This window comes from Pinus tabuliformis, chromosome 7 (assembly GCF_031772625.1).
Source record: "Pinus tabuliformis cultivar Carrire ecotype Pingquan chromosome 7, CPIR1, whole genome shotgun sequence".
Classification (NCBI taxonomy): domain Eukaryota; kingdom Viridiplantae; phylum Streptophyta; class Pinopsida; order Pinales; family Pinaceae; genus Pinus; species Pinus tabuliformis.
Window position 1 is genome coordinate 1,183,558,910 of NC_142293.1, and position 23,923 is coordinate 1,183,582,832.

Below are 23,923 nucleotides of genomic sequence, written 5' to 3' on the forward strand. Positions count from 1 at the left end.
TCTTCTTCAAAAAGAGCATCTTCGGATCCCTTCCCTTTCTCAACAATTTTGAATCTACAATCTTTCTTATAATTCCCTTCTTTTCCACATCTCCAATATACCTTTACAAACTTCCCGGAGATTTATATCTTCCTCTAGATTTATATCTCCCACTCAAGGACTAATTTTTATTTCTAATATGGGAGCATCCTCTTAAAGACATCTTCGTTCTATCTTTCCATGTTTTTTTGTTATATCTCCTCTGATAACAAGGATGAGACTAATTCATGAAACCTTGAAGTAAGACCATTACTAAGCAAACAATCCCACGAGTATGGTAGAGAACATAAAAATAAAAAATATATATATATATATATATATAATACAAAAAAAAAATTACAAAAAAAAAAAAAAAAATAAAAAAATGATGCACTTATCTTCATCTAAAATCTTAATATCAACATATTATAGCCAACTTTTCGCAGTATTGAAGGCATTTAGATGCTCTATCACTAAGTTTCCATCCTTCAACCTCAAGTTATATAGGTTCTTCCACAAGAACAATTTGTTCACTAAGGACTTAGATTGATAAAAATACCCTAACTTCTTACGGTATTATTCAAAATTCATTTCCATAGAATTCTCCACCATTATATGTCCATGGCACCTTAATTTTCTTCGCTACCTAATTTTCCACAAGATCCTTAAACTCTTTGAACTTGTTAGAGACTTCATATTTATTCCCGAGGAAATATATCCATGTATTCCTCAAGAATTTATCAATAAATGAGACATGTTACATAGATTTATCCAATAATAGAACCATCATGGGTCCAAACACATCATTGTGAACCAATTATAATATTCCCTTTGACCTTGTAGAACCAAAGGAGAATCTTTCCTGATTTCACTTCCCATATAAACAATGTTCACAGAAATAAAAATATAGAGAGCCATTAGAAATAAATTCTACCATACCATTACTATGTACTACTCAAAGTCCCTTCTCTCTAATACATCATAGTCTTTGATGCCATAACATAGTATTTTCTCCAAAAGTTGTAGGAGTTTTTTCTTCTTCTTCTCCACTCCTAGGAACAATAGAATTGGAGAATTCATCACTAATAGTGCTTACTAATGTTAAAATTGGAAAGTAGGGCCAAATTCCACTTTGGATAGCTCATATGATGGAGATTATGATTACACTGAATTCCTTTTTTCGAGAGGACCAAAACCACCTTAAAGGTCATCAAATTTAGACAAGGGAAAGTATATTTTTGATTTATTAGCCCACATGTGCATATTTGATCAGGTTGGCCCTAAAGAAAATTGGACACCCTTGGAAGGCTATAAATACAAGTGACCTCGACCTCATTTTGACATCATTATGATACATTATTCTATCCTCTTTCTTTCTTTTGGCTCGCATGGGTCTTAGGCAGATCCGTGAAGAAAGGGGTTCGCACAAAGTTGAGATTGTTGGGTCTGAAGCTAGCATCTCTAGTTTAGGGTTTTGGGCCTCAGTCACATGCATTTCATAGAGGGATCTTGGCTACATTCGCTCACCGATCGGCTTATACATGCAACTGAATCCTTTCAGTTGCACACAAAACACGTCCTCCATGCGATTGGAAACTAGGGTTTGGTTTTTCAGTTGTGTGAAGTTTTCTCTCGTTGATTGCAGTGTTTGGTAGTTGATTGTAGACAATGACAGTTCATTATAGGCTTCTAAATCAGGTTTTTTGAGTATGAGCTTGGTTGGGTTCATCTCATGGATATTGTTTAGTTGATTTTTGTTGGATAGTTGTATGGATGAAGATATGGATCATTGTAGTCTCGTTTGTTGAATCATTCAATGAGAATCTAATAAGAAGAATAATTTGAAAGGGTTTTCCCCATAGTGGGTTTTTCCATGGTCTCTGACCAATCCTGGCATCTCTATGTGTTAATGATTTTCTTCTATTGTTCTTTTATGTTCAGTTGCGTTGATGAAGATGATATTATTCTTTCTACATAGTTGCATATGTTGGTGAATAATGATGTAAATGAAGAAATGAAATTTTCAAAGCAAAGAACAATATAGCCCTAAGAAAAATTAACATGGTTTCAGAGTTGGGCTGAAGAAAAGTCATTGAAGATCACCCATATAAAGACACCTTTGATGGAAGCATGAGAATATGGAGGAGACCTAAAAGAATTCTAGGGTTTTAAGGAAACCCTATGCACTTCGTGTATTAGGGATTGATGGATATTATGAGGTTAAGGTTTAAGATAAACCTTGGATTATGGAAAATATTTAACATATGAAATCTAGAAACCCTAGCATGGTCAATGTGAATATGCTCAAGGACTTGTGACAGATTTGATGAAGCCCTAGATGGGATAGTCTTTATTAGGCTTGGTTGTTGATAAAGGTTGTAGAAATATTGAAGAAAAATAGACAGTGGTGGCTCTTGAAGGCTTGTTCAAGAGGGAGATGATCACTTTTAATTGAAGATAAGTACTTTTTGATTTATGATGCTCCTTTATATCTTTAATTTTGTTTAAACTTATTGATTTGATTATTGTTTTGATTATTACTTATACTTCCTGCATGTATATGTGAGTATTTGGATACCTCTAAATTCTTGATGAGATGTGACAAGTGGATCCTTCTTGAGGATCATCTGAGATGCAGGAAAAGATGTCTAGTGCAAGAAGGGAAGAGCTATAGTTTTCCATAACAAAGAAGTTGACAAAGTGCTCATGCTGCCAATGTCAAATAAGAAGGTGCATAGGTATATGAATACTGCAAGGTATGTATGGTGTATTATTTCAATGTTATGTCTCAACTGTAATATTGGATGGCGAGGTAAGCCCTAATATATGATGAGTATACCACTTTCACAAATGGCTCATGTATGCATATGAAAGTAAGTTTGATTCATGGTACTTATGATAAGATGGTGCACTTGACTCTTGGACAAGTGTCTTAAATTCTATTAAGTCATGATAAAGCTACATAGAAACAATGATTTTTAATATATTGGTATACTTTACATTTTGAAAAGAATCTCACATCTTAGGCATGATGGATTTCATAAGAAGGTTAGCTCATTATTTTTTTCATATGGTTGTTTTAATGAATGTGATAAGCACGATAACCATGATGATAGAAGTGTAACAATGAGATTGATATTCATGATTTTCTTGTCAACCATGGTTAGGCATTTATGATCTAAATGGAAAATGGCATCTACCCATGGCATTCATTCACCCATGGTATTTATCCACCTATGGTATTCATCCACCCATGGTATTGTAAGTAGCACCACCCATGGTATTCATCCACCCATGGAATCTACCCATGGTATTGTAAGTGGAATCCACCAATGGTATTCATCCACCCATGGTATTCATGCACCCATGGTATTTATCTACCCATGGTATTCATTCACCCATGGTATTTATCCACCCATGGCATTCATCCACCCATGGTATTGTAAGTGGAACCTACCCATGGTATTTACCCACCCATGAAATTTACCCATGGTATTGTAACTAAAAAAAGACTATAATTAACAAGTCTCATTTTGTAAAAGGACAGATTGTCCACCACAATGTAGCTTTTACAGTTATTCTCTGTTTTAATTAAAAAAAATGTGGTTTTGTATATTGTGGGTACTCTTATTTTCTTCTGGAATTTCAATTTTTTAGATCTTAGGGGCCTCCCCCCAAGATCCAGATCAGAGTTATCAGATTCAAGTTATAAATCTATGGGAATGAGGGTTTGAAGCATATTTCAGTTTCAACATTTTGCAGAAAAATTCATGCAAGCTATACGACCTTCACAGAGAATTTTAGAAATTTAAAATATCTCATTTGAAATTGTTTTTTGTTATCTCAAATGGGTTTTTATGAAATTTGATTTCGTTTACCGGTTTGAGAGATATGAGCAATTGAATTTATACATGCCTGAAACGTTGTGCGGCCGCGCCTACCATGAGTTTCTGGAATCATTTTCTCACTCCCCATGTCATGAAATTTCAAGTGTCTTATATCAATGGAAACATATCTTCAACACCTCAAATGGGTCTTTGACATAATTTTATTTCATCACCTGTAGCAGAAGTTATCAGCAAAGTTGTAGCAAGAGGTCTATAATGTGAAAGAAGTCTTTACAACATCTCATTGGATAGGAGAATCTACGACACTCGTGGCCACATTTTTTACAAGTATCCAACACGTTTATAGTTCAGGTATATCTCGCATTTGTCCTAGTTTTGTGCCCCACCCATAATCCATGAGTTTTTATATCTGGAGCAACATTTAGAGCAGGTTCCCCTTGAAGACATGCCCTCCCACCCCGCTTTAGTAGGCACCTGCTTCAAATTCAATAGTTTTTTAATAGCAGCCTCCAGCTTGGGTTCTTTGGAGATGTTCCCTCCCACCCCAGGTTATGTAGGCACCTTCTACTTCATCAACAGTTAGCATCACGGTTATCGATCAACTGCACAAAATCCTTGTCATCAATGTCCATTTGCTAGGTCGCACATTGTTAGTATCGCAGTTGGTCACAAAAATTACAGAGTATCTCTATCCTCGGATCTTTGTTTGTCATGGTTATGGACCATACACAAACCCACACTTCATCAAAGTTCATTTGCTATGCCGCACACTGTCACTACCACAGTTGGTCACAAGCATTACAAGGTATCTCTATCCTTGGATCCTCGTTCATTAGGATTATGGATTAACCACACAAAATCCTTCTCTTCAGTGACTCTTCATATTCAACAAAGACTTCTCAAGAGGGAAGTTCACACAATGGGGACCATTGTTTCTTAAGGAGGAAGGAATGATCCGAATGGAAAGTGGCATCTACCCATGGTATTGTAAGTGGCATCCACACATGGTATTCATCCAACCATGGTGTTTATCCACCTATGGTGTTCATCCACCCATGAAATCTACCCATGGTATTGTAAGTGGCATCTACCCATGGTATTCATCCACCCATAGTATTTATCCACCCATGGTATTGTAAGTGGCATCTACCCATGGTATTCATTCACCCATAGTATTTATCCAACCATGGTATTCATTCACCCAAAGTATTTATTCACCCATGGTATTCATCCACCCACGGTATTGTAAGTGGCATCTACCCATGGTATTTACCCACACATGGAATTTACCTGTGGTATTGTAACTAAAAAAGACTATAATTAACAAGCCACATTTTGTAAAATGACAAATTGTCCACCACATTGTAGCTTTTACAATTATTCTCTATTTTAATAATAAAAAAAATAAAAATGTGGTTTTGTATATTATGTGTGCTCCTCTTTTCTTCTGGCATTTCAATTCTTTATATCTTGGGGGCCTCCCCCGAAGATCCAGATCATTTGATGAGCTTAATAATTATGACATATGGTAAAATTGAATGACCTAACTTGATGAAAGTACTATTGTGTTCATGATCCTTGAAGTATGATGTTACACTTGTTTGCTTCCCTAATCATAAGACTCTAACTTTTGATGAAAGTTTGATGCCATGTTCATATACGTAATTGATGTTGACGAGTTATAACCATGATGAATATATGTTTTAGAACCATATATAGTTCAATTCCATGATCTAAAAGTCATGCTAATGCATGATAATATTATGATAGATAAATTAATGACATGAATAATAATGGTGGAAGGGGTTGCTCATTCAAAGGGAGAATCTCTCCATAATATCCCTACACCTATTATCATTTGCATTATATTTATAAAAGATTTTTTTATTGTTGATGTAATATTTATGGACATGAATAGACAAATATCTGATATTGTTGGTTTGCAGCAAAGTCTTGGTCTAAGAAGGAAGAATTTTCCTTGCTCTTAGCCTCACAACCACACGAAAGAAAGCCTATAGTGCAGTTATGCCTGCAGGTCACAAAATATGAATCTTTATGCATAAAATCAAGAATGCACCAGGAGTATGATAGTCCTACAGATATGGAGTAGACAACTGAAAGTTCTATGAGCAGGGAATTTTGAATAGTTGACTTACTATAGAGAATGTGAATGTGTTGACTAAACTTGTGTTTGTAGGGGACCAAAATATGTGTATCAATATGTCATTATGATTTAACCATTGAGGCTTTTGTATGACAGAATTTGATAACATTTGCAAGGGTTCAACTATATTTTGCTAATTAATATAGATGAGCAGTGTTTGGAATTTTGACATGATGCTTGATAATGATTTAGAACTTTGACTTGATGTTGAGATATGTTTTGGGCTATAGATCTCATTGTGACAGAAAATTTGGGTTTTGACCTGATGACTAATTATTTGATTTGACGATTGATGATTTTCATCAATGCTATAGGGGCATATTGACTTTCAGTGACTTATATTGGTATTCAATAGATATTATGTTTTTACATCATTAGCTTTGACACATTGATTGAAGTATAAAAAGTTGTGATTTAGTATGAAACAATCCCACTATGAATGAATGAAACTTATATGGTTTTCCTTAACATATCCATTCATATTTAGTAGCTTAAATTATTCATGCTATGTTCATGAGTATGGCTTGATAAAGTTTGATTGGATAGTGCTTGGTAAATAAAAAGGTGTTGTAACTTGAAATTTGGATATGAGCTCTATTAGTCACCTGGTCCAAAGAATTTGTTAAAGTGATATTGATGATTTTGATATTAGTTTTGATCTAGCATATAAACTTTGATCAGCTTACTTAGTTGATTTAATTGCACATTATTGATTTGTGTAAGGCTAAACATATTGATTTGGTTAAGTGTTATGTTTGTAGAATGATTTGTAAGAAGCAATCTCCCTGATCTTGATATGTCCTCATTGACAATTATTTGATGAAGCCAGAATGATATGTCGAACCAAATATCTACTTCAAAATTGGTCCAAGGTATGGCTTTGATTTTGGTTTTATATATTGATGCCATTTTCTTGACAAGAAATGAGCCTCTGATGATCAAAGTAAGAGGGAGATGGCCTCTGATGTTTGAAATGAAGAATCATGGCATGATGTATTACATCCTGAAGTTGGGAAAAGGAATTATATATAGTGAAGCTATTAAAGAAAGTGGAAATGAAAATCCTTGGACACTCCGATCAAATTTCAAGTTATGAAAAGATATTGTTGAACCTAACTTGGCTTCCTATAGTTGATTGAAGCATTCATGTTCCATGTGAACACATGTCTGTATATTCTGATTCAATGCATAATTGAGCTGCTTCATACACATTGTGTTACCGCTAAGCTCACTTCAATATATTTTCTTGGGATGATCTATTTTTGGTCTGAGACATTCTTCTGGTGATATGTGACTGCATGGATGTATTGATGTTATTTGGTACCTTTGTTGATGAGATAAGCACATTTGGGTTATGCCTTAGTATGAGAACTGCCATAATGTTTTGGATAAGAAGTCTGTAGCTTTAAGCATGATCGAGGTTGGGTACGATGTTTCTAGCATGGCCAGCTATGAGGTAGGATGAAGAAGCTCTTTAGAGAGATGTTTGAGCAGGCTCTGGATATGAGATGGATACATTGTGATGAAAAAGAGTGGGAACCAATTGGAAAAGAATCTCGTATATAGCTAGGACTGGGATGTGTTCATTTATTGAGACAGTGCTACTCTACGAGACAAGCTTAGGCTTATGGTTGCTGCCTCCATGAGAGGGAGGATGAATATGGTATCCTTTTTGTGATATAGATAGTTTTTGTTCTAATATGATATTTGATTTGATTTCCTATATGAACAAGAGACAACTTCTATTGAGACATGATGATTACCAAATATGAGCATGATGATATGTTTCGGATCTACAGAGAGCATTGTTGATTGAGGATATTGAGCCAGCTCTTCCCCCCTATTTGAGCTCCCAGAGTATGGAATTGAGATGGAGGCCCCTTGGGGTTGAGGGATCTCTCAACAATAGGATAGCACCCCTATTTGTCACCCCTAGGGTCAGAGATGTTAGATCCCCTACCCTTGTCTATACAGATTATACTCCAAGTGGCATTATACACACAAGTTGAGCTTGTTGGGAACACTGCTCCCCATCTGGCCAACGAGTTGAGAGTGTAATTGGGGGTGTACAACACAAGTTGATTATGATGTTGGTGTTCTACCAAATGAATCTTGAGGGTCATTGTTGGGAATATCAGTGGGAAATAGGATGGGTTGAGATGTGCTCCCCTATATCACCTATTTCTCGATATGGGGTTGAAGATGTTTAGGGCCCCCTTGATATTTTGGGTTGAGATATGCTCCTCGATGAGGTTTCGGGTTGATATGTGCTCCCTGATATGTTTCTGGGTTGAGATTAAGCTCCCTGATGTTCTTTTTGATTGAGCTAATCTCTCTAATGTTGATGTGGGTCATAGATTTGGCTCCCAGTTGACGTTTCACAGGTGGTATCATTGTGATCCTCGATGGCAGAGATTTCGGGTGGTAGCAGTGGATCCCAATGTATAAAGGGTGGTAGATTGAGCTCCCCTCCAATGTCAAATTCTTCTTCTTTTAGATTTGATAATGTTTAGCATATGAGCATGGAAAATCAAGAGATAAGCAGGAATAAGAAAGAAATGAATCGAGATGAACATTGATGATACATGATGATGAGATACTTAATATTAGATATGATTTGATCATAGGATACGCATGACATGATACAGGTGGAATTCTCCCTAGTTGAGAGGGAGTGTTAAATTAGGAAACTAGGGAAAAAATCCACTTTAGCCAACTCATTTTATGGATATGATGATTTCATTGAATTCCTTTTTTTGAGAGGACTAGAATCAACCTAAACATCATCAAATTTGGACAAGGGAAAGTATATTTTTGAATTATGAGCCCACATGTGCATATTTGATCAGGTCAGCCCTAAAGAAAATTAGACACCCTTGGAAGGCTATAAATACAAGTGACCTTAACCTCATTTCGACATCATTATGATACATTCTTCTATTCTCTTTCTTTTTTTTGGCTCGCATAGGTCTAAAGTTGATCCAAGGAGAAAAGGTTTCACATGAAGGTGAGATTGCAAGGTCTAAAGCTTGCATCTTTGTTTTATGGTGTTGGGCCTCAGTGGCAAGCATGTCACAGAGGGATCTTATCTACATCCGCTCGTTGGTCAGCTCATCCGTGCGACTAACGCCTTTCATTTGCACGCAAATACGTCCTCCATGCGACTAAAAACTAGGGTTTGGTTTTTCAATTGTCTAAAGTTTTCACTCATTGACTATAGTATTTGGTAGTTGATTATAGACAATGATAGTTCATTACAGGCTTTTGAATCAGTTTTTTTTAGTATGAGCATGGTTGGGTTCATCTCATGGATATTCTTTAGTTGATTTTTGTTGGATAGTTGTATGGATGAAGATATGGATCATTTTACTCTCTTTTCTTGAATCATTCAATGACAATCTAATAAGAAGAAGAATTTGAAATGGTTTTCCCCGTAGTGGAATTTTCCCTCGTCTCCTACCAATCCTGGTGTCTCTATGTGTGAATTGTTTTCTTCTATTGTTCCTTTATATTTAGTTGCATTGATGATGATGACATTGTTCTTTCTACATAGTTTCATATGTTAGTGAATAATGATTTAAATATGAATATTGTTATGATGTTCTGGGGTGAATTTAATGTGTAAATGAAGAAGTCAAAGCAAAGAACAATATAGCCCTAAGAAAAATTAACATGGTTTCAGATTTGGGTTGAATAAAAGTCATTGAAGATCACCCTTATGAAGACACCTTTGATGGAAGCATGAGAAGATGGAGGAGACCTAAAAGAATTATAGGGTTTGAAGGAAACCCTAGGAAAATTGTGTATTATGGTTTGATGGATATTATGAGGTTAGGGTTTGAGAGAAACCACGGATTATAGAAAATATTTAAGATATGAAATCTATAAGCCCTAGCATGGTCAATGTGGAGATGATGAAGTACTTGTGACAAATTTGATGAAGCCCTAGATGGGATTATCTCTATTAGGCCTGGTTGCTGATAAAGTTGGTAGAAATATTGAAGGACAACAGATAGTGATGGCTCTTGAATATTGGTTCAAGAGGGAGATGATCACCTCTCATTGAAGATAAGTACTTTACGATTTATGATGCTCCTTTATATCTTTACTTTTGTTTAAACTTATTGATCTGATTATTGTTTTGATTATGACTTATACTTCCTGCATGTATATGTGAGTATTTGGATACCTCTAACTTCTTGATGAGATGTGATCAATGGATCCTTCTTGAGGATCATCTGAGATGCAGAAAAAGATGTCTAGTGCAGGAAGAGAATAGATATAGTTGTCCATGACAAAGTGCTTATGCTACCAATGTCAAATAAGAAGGTGCATAGGTATATGAATACTACAAGGTATGTATGGTGTATTGTTTCAATGTTATGTCTCAACTTCAGTGTTATGTTTCAATCTTTCTCTATATGGCTTGAGGGACTTCTCATTTTGAATGGTGAGTTTGGGATGTTAATAGTACCCAAGGAATGCCATTGGACGTGGATAGCATAGAAGGAATTGAAGGACTGAAATCCTAAAGAAATTATCTAAGCCAAGAGAATTAACAATGTGAATGAAAATTGTGATAAGTTTTGTGGCTTATTAATTTGATCTAATAAAAGGGAAAAGTAAATATTGGATGACAAGCATGTGCCGGAAGAATGATTTATTGAAGTGAAACAAAAATTGGGTGACAAATAGTATGAATAGGATAGTGAGATATGAAATGATTAACACAACAATGGTGAAGATAAAGGTATGTTTCAATTGGTTTCCTTCATATAGACATATGGTACTACAAATGGTGACTAGAGAAGTAATAAGGTGAATGGTTTAGACAAGCAGTTTTTGGGCATTTTTCAATAATCCTATTATAATTGGACATAGACTAGAACTTATTAGTCCGAAATTTTGACTCAAACTAAAACTAGGCCATCATTGGTAAATGACTCAACTAAATAAAAAAATAGATAAAATATCCAAATTATAATTAAAAAAATAGATTATGTACATTAATATATAAATCCAAACCATTCAAAACAAAATATGCAAAGTTTGTTTATTTATATTGCATGTAAGGTTGCAAATAGAAAAATTACATTGATATGATATAAGTTTTGAGATACATCAACTTAAAATTATAAGAGAAAATACATAAACATTGAGGCTCTAAATACACTCTAAGGTCCAAAAGTCATCCTAGTATTATCACATGAGTACATAGTGGTGGGTCCCATTTCAAAACAAATATAAAAAAGTTTTAAATATGTTGGAATGGAACATTTTATTGAGAATTTATTTGATTTTTTCCTAGAATCATTTATGTGTTTCCATCATTGGTAAATTTCTCTGGGGGCATTTGTCTCAATTAAAATATCAGGCAAAAAACATGTACAATATTAATGGTCTCTTGAAGCGAAACAAAAACTAGGGAAAAATATTATGATAGAGATGGTAAGATACAAAATGATGAAGACAACTATGGTGAAGATAAAGGTATATTTTGATGTATATGGTAGATGTGATTTCCTTTATATATACATATGGTACTAGAAATCTGTTTGAAATTATTCAAAAAGAGGCAATGAAATACACAAAATATTGCTGAAACACAAATACAGAAATGCATAAAACACAATAGACATAGATATACGTGGTTCACCCAATTTGGGCTACGTCCACATATAAACATTTAGTCCTTCCTTTTATATTATCCATCAAAATGAAGAGATAAAACCTACAATAGATCCATGTTTTGTTCTATTTTCCTTATTAATGTGGACAGAGGATTCACAACCGAAAGTCTTTAAAAATTAGTAGTTTACCTTTCTACTTGTCCATACCTCCTCTATAATACCACCATGCAAGGAACTTGAAGGCCCTATGTTTATTAGATAAACAGTAGTATCTAGAGCATCTGCCTAAAATTATAAAGGCAATCCTGCATGCAATCTCATGCACCTTGCACGCTCCATGATTGTCTTATTCCTTTCTGACACGCCATTTTCCTGTGACGTTCCTGGAACTGTCTTCTCTCTATGAATTCCATTTTATGAACAGTAGTTATCAAACTCTTTTTTGCAGCATTCACTTCCATTGTCTAATCTGAGACACTTCAACTTCTTTCTTGTCTCATTCTCAACAAAAGCTTTCCATTTCTTGAAAGTATCAAATACATCAAATTTATTCTGGATATAATAAATCGTCATTTTTCTAGTTGCAACATCAATAAAAGTAACATAATAGAGAGAGACACCAAGAGATGATACCTGAGCTAGTCCCCATACATATGTATGCACAAGCTCTAATTTTTCTCTCTTCCTTTCCTTCCTAACTCATATAAATTTGACTCTCTTCTATTTTCCATAAACACAAATCTCACAGAAGTCCAAATCCACATGATTCAAACCTGGCAACAAATTTCTTGAGTGAAGAATCTACATCCCTTTCTCACTCATGTACAGGAGCCTATGATGCCAAAATGTCATATCTTCTCTTGTTAAGGTTAAATAATTAACAAAATTAGAAATACCATTTCATAAATACAACATGCTAACCTTTTCTCATTTTTCTATTACCAAGGCTCCTTCGTGACCTTCCAGGTTTTGTCTGTGAATGTAGTTACACAGCCTTCACCACCTAACTTCCCTGTTGAAATTATATTTTTCTTCAGATCTGAAACATGCCTTACCTCCTTCAATAACCATTGGTTTCCATTTTGTTTCTTTATAAAAACCTTACCCATTCCAACAATTTTATAGGGTTTATCATCACCCAAACAAACGTGTCCAAAATCCCTTTGAACATAGTCATGAAAATGTTTCTTATCAGGTGTGGCATGAAATGAGGCTCCCGAATCTACCACCCAGGTTCAATAATATTCTCTAATGAAAGAATCAAATCATATTGCAACACATCACCTATCACATTCGCTTCATTATTTTTCTCTTGTTATCCATCTCCTTCTTTTCCTTTCTGAGATTTGCAGTCTTTCTTCAAGTGTCCTTTCTTCCTACATTTCTAGCACACTATCCCTGATCTGGATTTGGATCTTCCTTTTCTTGACTTACTGTGATTTCCTGGGCTCCTTCCTCTTTCCATTTTTCTTCCCCTAGTCTCTGCAGTCAAATCATTACCTAATGTCTCACCTTATTTTTTCTGTCGCATTTCCTCGCTAAGGTTGGAACCAACAACATCATCAAAATTTAAAGTACTAGGTCCAGAGATAGATTTATTGATAATCATAACTAAGCCATTCCAACATTCTGGAAATGAGCATAGAAACAACAGAGCCCTAACTTCATCATCAAAATTTATCCCTACATAACTTAACTAACTAGTAACCATGTTAAATTCATTTAAATGATCAGCAACAGATCCACCTTCTGGCATCTTCATATTAAATAGACACTTCATAAGAAATACCTTATTTGAGGTTGAGGATTTTTCATATAGTTTTTCCAATGTTGTCATTAAAACTTATGTTGTCATTTTCTTTGAAGTGTTGAATGCCACCAACGCTTCCAAACACAGTTGTATTATTCCTAGTGCCTTTTTGTCAAGAATCTCCCATTTTGCCTCTGTCATAATAGTCAACTTCTTTTTTTCTGCTCAATGGTAGGTACAGATCTTTATGATACAGATAATCTTCCATCTGCATCTTCCATAGCTGGCAATTTTGGTCGTTAAATTTCTCGACCCTAAACCTTCAATCTTTCACCATTGCTCTCACTCGAACCACGAACCCTTCTCTCCTATGAGTTTATTAGCAAAATATACCTTCGACTCTGGTACTAGTTGCTACAAATTATTTAACAGGGCAATGAAATACACAAAATATTGCAAAAACGCAAATACAAAAATGCAAGAAACAAGATAGACACATATATATGTGGTTCACTCAATTTGGGCTACGTCCACGGAGAAGCAATCAGTCCTTCCTTTTATATTATCTAGCAAAATAAAGAGATACAACCTACAACAAATCCATTGTAATTTCCTCTTCTCCCTCACACAACTTCCTCCCTCTCTCTCTCACTTAGAATAATCATACACAGACACAATACAATTCCCTCATATAGCCTGATGGTTGCCTTCTAGGGCAAAAAACCCTAAATTAACATAACTTCTACCATAAGATCATCTGCCTAATGAACGACCCGAATTGACTATGAAATTACAATATTTTACAAGGAAAATTTTCATCTACTTTTAGCTTCTGGGGTGTTGCCCTCTGAACCCCCACCAGGGAGGCTCATAAAAGTCGTCGTCGCTGCCCCCTTGGACCCCCTTGATAGTGATTAAATGGGCGACATTGCTGCCCCGTTGCTACCCCGTTAGGAGCAAGGATCCAACACAACTAAAACAAAAATCTTTGAACAATTAGGAAGATAATCAGGCTCCACACCCAACAAAATCATGACTAAAGAAGTATTATGGTGAGCGATTTAGATTAATAATTTTTGGGTATTTTCAACAATGTTATTATCCTTAGGCCTAGAGTAGAATTAATTGGCCAAAAATTTTGACCCAAACTAGAACTACACTAACATTGGTAAAGGAATTAATAAAATTAAAAATACATAAAAATATTCAAGTTCAAATTATAAAAATAAATATATGTACATTAATATAACCATTCAACACAAAATATGCTAAATTTATTTATTTATATTACATGGATGGGTGCAAATAGAAAAATTACATTAATATGATGTAAGTTTTGAGATACATCAACTTAAAATTATAAGAGAAAATACATAACATTGAGGCTCTAAACGAAATCTAAGATCCAAAATTCATCCTACTATTATCACGAGTATATATCGGTGGATCCCATTAATACCCACTATTGAAAAACAAATATCAAAAAGTTTTATAAATGTTGGAATTGATAAGTTTTTTGAAATTTTCTTATAAGAATATGTTGTGTTTTTATCTTTCGTAAATGTTTCTAGGGGAATTTCATAGATGTTCCCATGTGGAAACATTTTCCTAGGCGAAGTAGACTACGCAAGGGCTTTTTTAGTAACATATTTTGAACTTTGTGGAGCTTTCATTATTCATGGTGACTTTCACATTAGGCCCATAACAAGATGTTCTTACATCTGGAGAGAAGTTTCATTTTCATGAAGAAATCTAGTGATTTCATCCTCTACTTATCTATACTTAGTGGAAATGTACCAAGAAGATTGGGATATTTTCTAGTTACTAAGGAATATTATTGATTAAATCATTTCGAATTTATTATAGGTTTTTTAATAATCATTTAAATCAACTTTATGATTATTTTTATGAAAATATTGTGCACATGGAGTTTTAACTAAAACTAGAATTAAATGAGGATCAGAGTATGGCGGGATCGAAATAAGTCAAAAAAATTGGTTAGAAACACTAGTTGAACTATTTTATTAGGTAAAAACATAGAGGGTTGAGGGTTAATCAAGATTGAAATTGGTCATGTGGGACAAAATATAAATGAATGAAAAGAGGGATCAATTGATGTGATAGAAAGAGAACAATCACAGAGAAAATATGCAGTGTTTTAATTTTCTAATACCTTAACAAGGGGATTTATTCTTATGAACATATTGAAATCATTTTAGCAGAGAGAAATTAATAGCTCTCATTCATCCTCATAGGGGATCCAAACTTTTACACATGGGAACACATGCATACTCAATATTTTGGATGTAGAAGCATTGAAGGGCATAATAAGGCCTAAGGCCTGCAAAAGAAAAAACTAGTGGTTGTTTGCAAATATCATTAGGAATTAATGAGACCTATACATGTGATGTCACATATGGTATTGACCTACATAACATGCACTATCCCAAAGAGTGTACAAATGAGATTGTATATGTGGATTTTATCAATGAAAAGTGGAAGGTACTAAAGGGATTTACAACTAATGAAAAGAAAACACCTAACAATTATGGCCTATAATTGAAAAGGAAAAAGGTGATGAATTTATGGGGGCCTAAGTCAAAAGAAAGATGTGTGTTTTGTTCAAAAATGCATCTTGTTTATTAGATAGTGATTTAATAATAACAAATATGAATGAATGATGGCCTTCAATATTGCAGCAACAATGTTGCAACTCCTAAGGGTATCATCTTTAATTTTCAACCTAAGGTTCATAAAAAATTAAGAGGGGTCGGCACTATATGTGCAGCAAGCACTATCTCTTTCTTTTGCTGACTTTTATATAGGTGGAAGTATTGAGATGAAATTTGTTTACACAAAGACCATTCTAATTGTTCTATGTTGCAGGAAAAACTTGAAATTTCATGGAATGAAAGACAACAAGAAAACATATGCTAAATGAAATGAAATCAGGAAAACCATATTAGCTATAATAAAATGAAAGCATAATATTCTATTGTGCAAGGAAGGCAAACACATTGTTGAAGTAAAATCTTGTAAAAAGTAAACCCTAACTCTGTAAGAAAGAAGAAATTTCTACAATAATCTAGGTCAAGGCATCTACTTGGTCTCTCTAATTCTAAATTCCATTCTCAGGCTTCCAGGGATGTTGTAATACATCAAAGAAGGTGAATCATGAGTTGGATGCAAATCTAGTGAGTATCAAAGGTGAATTGCGAACTGCTACAGGAGTCTTTGTTTTTCTACAGGAGACAGTCCAACGAGCAGAAAAACATGTTAAAGGAAAGGTTGGAAAGAAAAAAAAAAACTAAGGGCTAAGAAATGATAAGGAACTCATGTCCAAGTCATCACATCAATGGCACTATGGTTTATTTAACAATATACATGGTTGTAGGGTTCTTGTAGCTGCAAAACAGGGGATTGAACTAACACATTAAAATAGTAAATAATGGATAAAAAATAAATAGTAGTAATCAAAGTGAACTTAAATGAATAAATAAGAATTTAATTTGAAAAATGTAACCATTACCAATGTTATCATCTAATTATCATATATTGTGCAAGAAAGAAATCTTTAGAAACTAGTTAAGTAATTATGCATAAAGTAGTATTCAAAAATAAACTGAAAAGACAAAAAAATGTATAAATAGTATTGACCAGTACAAGAGTTATATTGAGCACCTGGGGTGGTCCCTAACCCAAGGAATCTTAGAACACTAAAGGAAAAGAAAACTAATAATTGAAACCAAAGATGACTTTCATTAATTGAAGAATTGTTTGTACATGGAAAAAAGTTACAGAACTTGAAGTCTAAAACTCCTACCTATTTATGTTATTCTCTTGCTTCTATTTGTTCTATTGGGCTACTTGAGCCCTCTTTTTATACAAAATGGGTATAAGGAAGCCTCCTTGAGGGAAGAACTTCTTTCCTTCCAAAATCCCTAAAAATCTTGATCATGTTTCCTAGGTCACCACACATTAGTAGGGAGTATTTATTATCCTCTATTAGCCAAGTTGGAAGTCTTTTGTAATAGGGAGAAGGCCCCTTGAATATATCTGGTTGGGTCTCCTCAAAAACTATGCAAAATCCCCTTCATATCCTACACAATAATCATGTTAGGCACATAAAGCATGAAAAATCTCCTTGACCCTCCTAAGAACTCATTAAGCTAGGAAATTGTTATTAAGTGAAAAAATGAAGGTTTAATGTAACCTTTATGTGCCTAGGAGTGGTTATATGGGCCTTATGTTTTACCTATTTGGGAGGCCCATCATACCCCCTACTGAAATTGTTTCTCACCATTTGAGCAACTTACTCTTCCCCCCCTCCTCTTCTCTTACTCATTCATTTCTTTGACAACCCATTTGACATTTTCTCTAAGCTCCTCTTCCTAACTCTGATGTTCCTAAATTCCTAGAAACGAGGGTGGATTGAATCTAACTCCAACCCATTAGACCCCAAGCCTCTAAATAATCCTCTTATACAAAGGATTCCTGGAAAGTGTGGCTTGTAATATGTCAAGGGAATTGTATTCTCTAATTTTTATGTTATGAGGTAGTGCTTTCCATCTCCTTTGGAAAGCTTTTGAGATCTCTTCTCCTAACAACCGGAAAGTATCTTCAAAGTGGAGGATGACCTCCACTTTCCTTTATTTGTAAGATCCCAGTACTTTACAATCCTCTACCAAGATTTCTTGAGTGGAGGTGAGGAGGGATGGATTCAGGTGTTTAGGTCTAACCCATGGTGGCTCCTTCTGCTCCCCATCCATGGTCTTTTTTACTTCTTCATCTCATGCCTCCTCATGTCTTAGCCAAGATGCTAGTGCCAATAATTGTGCATCTCCCAAATATGGGTTCGGGGCCCATATGGTCATATCTAGAAGCACAAGCTTGTGAAGGTAAAATTCAACAACCTTGGACTTGTCTTCTATACTGCATAGTAGGAAAAATTCAGTGAATTCCTTGACTTCTTGCAGGGGGATATACCCTTTTTGTGCAAGCATGTTTATCTAAAGTTGACACCATTTCTCTTTCAAAAATAAGGAGTAACTATTTTGGGGTTTCCCACAATTGACTGCATCTAAAGAGATGCATGCCATGGTGCCTAAATTTATTTCCAAGGTTGCAACCTGAGTATCCATTGCTTGTATAAGTATTTGTGTATGTTGTAATTATATGTTCAAATACTAGTTTTCTTTCTTGATGTAATCTATCCTATTTGCTTCATCAAACCTTACAAGTATCATTTCATTTCTTCTCTCTTTCACTTCATCTCATCTTCCATCTTGGCAATATTAGTGACACCTTTGGATTGTGTGATCCTCTTCCATCGGTGAGTCTCAACTTTCTCATTCTCTATGTTGAGTAATAGTTTTGGTGCCAAGTGCACAGGATGTGCCCTTCCTACACCACTCCAAGAGAAAAAGGAAGAGGGTCTCCTTGGGGCTAGTTTCTTCACTATCCATTTAGTCTCTTGCATTTCTACGGGTTATTTCTATAGTAGGGTATATTGTTCCTATAGGTGGACAACTTATTGGTGTATTTGAGCATCTTCCCCCCTCTAATTTTATTTGTTGCCTTACATCCTCAAGAATTGTTTTCATTCCTATTATGTGTACCTCTAGTGCCTTTAATTTGTGCTCCTTCACATCCTAAAGATCTTCTTTTTTTGGGCTAGGGGTCTCTTCAATAGTGACGTAAGTGGGAGAAGGATGCCTTGGCTTGCCATATATTGTATTTCTGATGGTTTAGAATGTTTCGCCAACATTAAGGGGTCTCCCTATTTTAAGTCCCAATTAGACCTCATGTTGTTTGGGGTAGGAGCCCCATCCAGTTTGTGGGTCTAGTTGCCACCATGTGTGTGGGTTACGCTTGGCTTTCAAATGCAAAGAAATCAATGTGAGACCAAGAGTAAAATTCCTAAATAATGAGGAAGAAACCAACTCTCCATTGATGGCTAATAGAACATAATACAAGAAGGTAACAACAAATTAATGAGGGAGAGTATGCCTTAAGACAAAATCGGATAGCTAAGTCTAACTAAAACATAAATAAATACGAAAGTGCTAGAAAATAACTCCATATTAGTTCGCAATCAATTACTAATATTTACATGGAATGAAGAATAGAGATTCAAAGTAAACATGCAAGTTGCATGCAACAATTCAGTTCCTTAACATGTAACCATTATGTAAACACACATGCATACATGATTTGAATACAATTTAGCTAATATAACAAATAGAGGAATACACGGAAATCAATGCATGAAATGAAAATATTCCCATTAATATTGTTGCACATTCAAATACATGTATTACAAGCTTGTCAAAACCCAATAGTGGGATGAGAGCAATTCATATCTTCTTTAAAGCACAAACCCTGGCCTCACAATCGCTTAACCTATAAGCTACCAAGAGAAGATGCACTTCAAATCCTTGAATGTTATAGCTAAACTAATATCCAAATGCCAAAAGCCCTTTACGAAGGAGGCATGAGTGTCTTTTATGCAAGTGGATAGGTGATTATTCACCTTTCTCATGACCTTACAAATCCCATCAAAATCTATTCGACATACATGACTCTTTACATTCCAAGTAACTCTTGGATGACCCTTATTATTTATTATTTCCATAAAATATTATAATGTAATAAAGGAAATGAAATAGACTTTGAAGCTTCAACATGTAAATAATTGTGACTAACAATCATCCTAGCAGCTTTGCCTTCCAAATGGTACTCAGTTCATTTTGCCAGGGATTTGTAACACTATTGAGCTTGTTAGTAGGAGTTGTAATATATCAACTCAAGCCATATGCATAGGGTATTTGCAATACTCTTGCGATTAAAAGAGACTATTAATTTTGTGTAATTAAAACCAAGCTTCATTTAATATTGTATGAGTCTACATTGAAATGCCCATAGTACTACTTCACAAATGAACAAACCATAATCTTAGATTCCGAAAGAAAAATAGGTCATGAAGATGACCATTGCCACATGCTAAGGTTAATATATCAAAAGTGCCTCACTGTCATTTTCAAAGAAATAATATGATTTCTAAGGCCTCTGCATTTTCTTAATACACTCCTTTGCCTATTCTCTTTAGGATTAAATGTATTTCACTCTCAAATCAACCACTAAAGAACAATGATAATTCTAATAAAACAATTAAAACCAAATTCATTTATGTCGTATGATCTGAATTTATGTATTCAGTAGGCTTCCAACTAGTTCCTTTCCTACAAACAAATAACCAACCATTAAGGCACAATATGGAGGTATTTAATGAGAAATTAGAAAAACATGTAACAAGTTATTCTGATATTTCCCAAACTAATGCTAATAGGTTTGAACAAGTTTTCATCCATGTAAATTCAAATTCAATTTGTTATCGTGGTTGATTCATCAATTTTACTGATTTTTGTGTATGATGAGTAAAACTGCGACTTTAATGGAAACATGTCTAGGTTTGGCCATTGTTGTTCAAATAACATGTTCTTATTCAAGTGCTGCAATTTCCCTCAACACTTCAAAGTGCATTTTAATATCTTTCCATGAGTCCCATTTCTCTAGAAATTTCTTCTAATCTAAAACAAATATGTTATAATTTCAACTCAATATGTTTAACTCCTTCCATAGCATTGTATTACATTGTCTTGCATCACATTGTAATACTCTTTGCATGCACTACAATATTTGCAAATTCTCTTCTTAAACACATTGGCACATTTCTTCAATGTAGTTTCAACTATTCCTTCAACCAACGCACTGTATTAATTATTTTTTCACCAATGCATTGTATTATTATTCTTTCAACCAATGCATTGTATTATTAGCTTTTCAACGCATTGGTTTATCTCTACATGAATTTGATGTATGACCTTGGGTAGTATATGATATAAACCTTTGCAACATTTAAAATATCTTTGGATGCGCTTATATTTAAAACCTCTTACATATTCAACTTTGTATGGTTTTAACGTTGAGTTATATCCCTTCAACAAGGTTTCCAATGCACTCTAATATATTATTCCAACTCACTGCTTTAATCTGTCCTTATAAAATCCTCCTCGATGCAGATTATAATGTATTCCTTTTGGTGCAAGTTTCATATACTCCCTTCAACACATTTGTATTATGTCCCTTATGCAATGCATTTGTTTCTCTATTCTTAACTCACCCTAGCAATTGTATTATCAATTTTAAAGCAGCAATTGTTTTATTGTTTTAAAGCAGCAAAAATAATATTGCTTCAAAGCATTGTTGGTATTAGCTTTTAACTTATTGTTGGTATTTTCTCCTTTCAATGACTTAAAAAAATTGGACTAATGATGGCGCTGGAGCTAGGGTTTAGAGCTGCATGGGGAACAGGCCCAGGGGCCTAGGGCTCTGCAAGTGGAGGGTGTTGGGACCATGAACAGGACAGGGAGGCGTACGAGAGCGGGGACCATGGTCGAGGTAGGGTAGGAGGTGGCATGCGCAGGTGGATGGAAGGGGATAGCTGGAGGTGACCGGCGACGGGGGCTTCTGGGAACAAGGCAGTCGTCCCATGCATGCCTACAGATAATGGAAGCCGGAGCGGTTACGGGGTTTGGTTGTTTGCTCAGATGCATTGCCGCTTCTATTGTGCAACACGCGATAGCTAATAGCACGGTGGAAGGATAAGGCAATGGGAAGCAGTTACCAAGGAGGATTTAGCAATTACCAAGCTCTAACTAGATAAAAAAATGGTCAAACCAAACAATGCCATTGATTTAGATCCCGAACCTGGTGAGATTCTGTCGGTTTGGGGCCTAGAGGTTACAGATCAGAACATAGAGAAGTATATTCATCTAGCTGGACATTCAGGGAAGGGGAAAGGAGGCTCGGAGTTGGCTTGGAAGCATAGGAAAACCCTAGGGTTGCTAGAGGAGAGTCTAGGGTTTTTGTTTCTGAGCAGCCAGAAAGATCCGGTTCTTTTTCAAAACCATGGGAAGTCGCCTCAGATGGCTGCGGCACCGGAAGCGGAGGCAGCAAGAATCTCTCAAGTAAGTACAGATCCTCCTCACCCCCTTAGTCATTTTTACTCTAGAGGGCTTGAGGACATAGTAATAAGTTGTGGGTTGAGGAATCCTGAGAAGCGGAGCCTAGGGTTTGGGCCAGTGGCAGATCTAGGGTTTGCTGAGGTGGAGCAGTTCCTGGTACCAGGACAGGAGAAGGAATCTCAGGGCCCAGGGAAACCTGGTGAGCAAAACCACCAATCCCTGGTCTATGGTTCAGCCTTTGCAGGGGGTTTGGGTAATTTGGAGGATGTCGCAGAGTCTGGAAGAAGACCTAGACGCGGGGGAAAGGAAGGAATAGCAGTAAACCTGGCAAGATGAGAGGAAGGGAATGGCAGAGGGGCAGCAAAAGGAAGGGAGGAAGAAGGAGGAAGACGACTTATTGCAGCAAGGAGGTGTGTCAACACACTCCAGGAAGATCCAACAAATGTTGAAGCAGCCACACAGTACAGGGAGGAAGGGCCAAGTAAGAGGCAGGCGGGGAAGAAGAGGAAAAAACATAAAATAATTAAAAAGGAGGTAGTTGCAAATCTGGTCCTGGGTATGGATGTAAAAATTGATGAAGCCATTGAAGTGGTTGATTTAACTTTGGTTGGAAGGGCAAGGGGCAAAAAATATTCAGCTCATTTCATACAGGACTGGGCCTCTCAACATTGGCAAGTGGCACCAGATAAGGAATTCCAAGTAACATCAATGGCAAAAGGCTGGTTCATGGTGAAATTTGCAAAGAAAGAAGCAACAGACTGGGTTCTAGAAAGGAATTGGGCCTTCAGCAAACATCCAATACTGCTCAAAAGATGGAACCCGTTGTTTGACGCGCAGAGAGAGAGGGTGGATGAGATCCCAGTCTGGGTTCGTATGCCAGGGCTTCCACCATTCCTTTGGGTGGAATCGGTTTTCAAAGCAATTGGGAACCATCTGGGCAAATATCTGGAGACAGACATGTCTTTTGTGCAGTCGAAGGAGATGGGGATGGCACGAATACTGGTAAGTTTAACTCCGTGGGCTGGACTGGCAGAAGAGATCCAGCTCCAGTATAAGGAGTACTCATATGTTCAGCAGTTAGACTACGAACACCTGCCTTTTCGCTGCCACAGGTGTCACGTATATGGACACTTGGCAAAAGAGTGCCCACTGGGGTATAGAAGACGAAGGAAGCAAAGGAAGGCTGAACCTGGAATTGCTGGGATGGAGGTAACAAAGGAACAACAGTTGAAGAAGGACAAGGGGATAGACCAGATGGATATTGACCGGCTTTAGGAGGTCACGAATGAAGGCAAGGAGATGCAGGAAGAACCTATAATTGATAATTTTCCAGTTCAGTCGCAAGAAAAGGAAGCACAGGTCTCGGCTACTTTAGAGAACATTGTTGAACTCTACATAGTCGTCATTGAGGGTACGGGTCTGGACTCAACCATACCTTCTCTTTCTCCTGCTTTTTCCTTAAAATTTGTTGGTTTTTTGCCTGGTCC

The 23,923-nt window shown here is 35.8% G+C and overlaps 1 protein-coding gene across 1 annotated transcript; it reads left to right on the plus strand.

Moving 5' to 3' along the window:
* Positions 1 to 23,144: 23,144 nt before the first annotated feature.
* Positions 23,145 to 23,711, plus strand: LOC149251676 (uncharacterized). The gene has a single exon (XM_089453964.1). The coding sequence runs from the start codon at positions 23,145 to 23,147 to the stop codon at positions 23,709 to 23,711; it is 567 nt and encodes a 188-aa protein (XP_089310090.1).
* Positions 23,712 to 23,923: the final 212 nt, after the last annotated feature.